Below are 2,794 nucleotides of genomic sequence, written 5' to 3' on the forward strand. Positions count from 1 at the left end.
TGTGTAGCTTAATTTTCAGACTGTAACCTTTAAACGTTATGGTGGGTGACAGGGTTGTGGTGATTTCATGTTGGCTTTCGTTTAGATGGTGGATCACGAAGGCTCATATGGTGGCTGAAGATGGTTGTTTTTATATATATTTGTTCAATATATATATATATATATATATACACGATTTTTTGGGGTAATATATCCTGATTGCTTATTGGTTGCATTAATTAATTGTAATTGTTTATGCTGCCTATTCTTCAAATTCTGGACTTCATTTTTTTTAGATGAATTTCCTGTACTCAAACTCACTTTTTTCTTCTTATAACAGTATTATTGTCCTGCAACCAAGTTTTGCAATGGCTGCTTAATGGCAAAAAGTAAAAAGCAACCGCGGACGTACGTTAAACTTGCTCTTAGGCTGATTCTCAATGATCTTAATATACCTGCACTACCAGTCATGCTAAGGTTGAGAATAGGTAAGTTTTTTTAACAAGTCTAGCTTAAACTCAATTTCCTTTGAATCCACTTATTAATTTACACTGTTAGAGTGTACATGCATACAACAAGGTCTTGCGTAATAACAAAACATAAAGAAAATTATTTCGCATTAATTAATCATTTATTCTTGTGTGATTAATTTACCAGTACAGTTCCTGTGAAGTTCACAAGGCTTTTAGTTTTGAAAGGAAAATTATCAGTGACAAACCTTAATTAACACAGAATGAACTTTAGGAATCTGGTTTGGAGATCCAATTATATGCTCTTACACAAACCAGAAAAGCATATATGTACTATATGTTATGATCTGCATTTCACCCTATATATTAGTGTCAGTTTTAATTAACCTAGCCAGCGTACGTTTTAAAATTTTAAACAGTGAACTTGGCATGCAGAACGCAGATTGAAACCAATACAATTACACCCTCCACACCCTAATCTCCCCGTCAAGGCTTCCACTGAAGAGCGTAACGACGCCGTTTGAGTCTCCCTCACCGTCCGAAAATGCCACCAACGACTTCACCGGTTTCTCGTGCCCTTCCAACACAGCCCTGCAACAATACCCACCATCACCACTACTCTCTCTCTCCCGTCGCCAGATCCTAACCGTTAGATCTGCTGACGCACTCGCCAACAAACCCGCCACGTGGATTAGACACAGTATGGCCCCACCATGACCCCTCAGCGTCTCCATCTTCACCACGCCGTTCTTCCCACACTCCCACCGGCAGATCTCGCCGTCGCAACCGCCGGAAAACAACCCCGCGCCACCACCGCCGTCCAACGCAAGCGCGTTGACCGTTGACTTCCGCCTCCCTGTGGTGCTCACCAACTTGTGCCGTTTCGCCTCGCCTTCCCTCCTCCAAATCTTAATGCTCCCGTCCGCGGACGCCGTGTAAACGGTGCCGTCGCCGTTAACGGCAACGGCATTAATAGCGTCCTCATGCGCCTTAACGGACTCCAAACACCGGTAACTCAACAAGTCCCACACCTTAAAGCTTCTATCCCACGAAACCGAATACATAAACCTCTGGTTAACCGCCAAACCCGAAACGGTGTCGCAATGCTGAATCCAAAGCCTCGTCTTGTGGCGGCGAACGGTAACGTAGTTTCGGGGTACTATGCAGCGGCGCAGACGGTCGGTTACGGTGGGGAGGGAGGAGAGGAGACGGTGTCGTTTTGAGGGAGTGATGAGCCAGACGCGAATCTTGCGGTCTTGGTGGGCGGTGAAGACTTTTGAATTGGTGAAGGTGATGGACTTTACGAAGCCTGAGGTGGAACTTTGGTTGAAGGCGTCGATGTGGGAGTAATGGGAAATCAGGTCGAAGACGTTGATGAGGTTGAGGGATGCGGCGTAGAGGAGGTTACGGTGGACAGCCAGGCAGGTGATGTGGGCTGTTACGGTTTTGAGGGAAGCCACGCAGTAGTTTGTGGAATCGTTCATTGTGGCAAAAGGGAGTTGCTGAAGCGGGAACATAAGTAGTTGTTGGGATTTTCTGTTGGAGAGCCACGTGGCATACGTAAAAGGGTTAACACTTGGCAGATGGAGAATGCTCAAAGGAGTAGCTTGGTGGGGTCCACCCGAGATTTGTTGGACCCAAAGAATCAGATTGGTCAACGTGTTGCTTCTGCATAATAATAATACTAATAATAATATTCATAAAGAGATGGATAAATATTTTATGCAGTTACCTTTAAAACTTTAATTTTAATTAAAGAAAAACAACAAAAACACATAAAAATTTCTTTTTTTTAAGTAAGATTTTGAGGTTCAAAAATTTCATTAATTTGCTTACAGTTGAAGAAAATTATACAAAAAATGTTTTTTTATCCTCTTAAATAAATTTAAATATGTGTTTTGGATGGGAGATACTTTGGATTCACTCTCTTGTGTTGACGGTATGGTAGAATCATAAATTAAATTATTATTTAATTATATATTATGTTACTCAATAAGCATGATAATGAACTAAAAAAATCATTACTATTATAACAAAATAGAATACATAATTGATTCAACAATAATATATGAAAATATTTTTATTATCAACATGATATGATATAATTGATAAATAATTTTATTAAAAAATAATTTTTTAAATGAATCTATATTTTGAGAGATTAATTTTTTATTCTCAGTGTAAGGATGACTAGGTTCAAAAAAATATTGTTACTTATAACATATTATTAATATATATATTAAACTAATTAGCTGGTAGCTATAATTATAGCTTCGATGTGTTATTGGTAGTTGATTGATTATAGATTAAATTTATGCATATAATTCCTTTTTTGTGTGTGTGAA

At 39.2% G+C, this 2,794-nt stretch overlaps 1 protein-coding gene across 1 annotated transcript; it reads right to left on the bottom strand.

The window, feature by feature from the left end:
* Positions 1-713: 713 nt before the first annotated feature.
* Positions 714-1,933, bottom strand: LOC114412018 (protein JINGUBANG-like). Its single transcript, XM_028375781.1, has one exon. It carries the CDS (start codon positions 1,931-1,933, stop codon positions 908-910), a length of 1,026 nt encoding a protein of 341 aa, XP_028231582.1. The 3' UTR covers positions 714-907.
* Positions 1,934-2,794: the final 861 nt, after the last annotated feature.

This window comes from Glycine soja, chromosome 5 (genome assembly GCF_004193775.1).
Source record: "Glycine soja cultivar W05 chromosome 5, ASM419377v2, whole genome shotgun sequence".
Lineage (NCBI taxonomy): Eukaryota > Viridiplantae > Streptophyta > Magnoliopsida > Fabales > Fabaceae > Glycine > Glycine soja.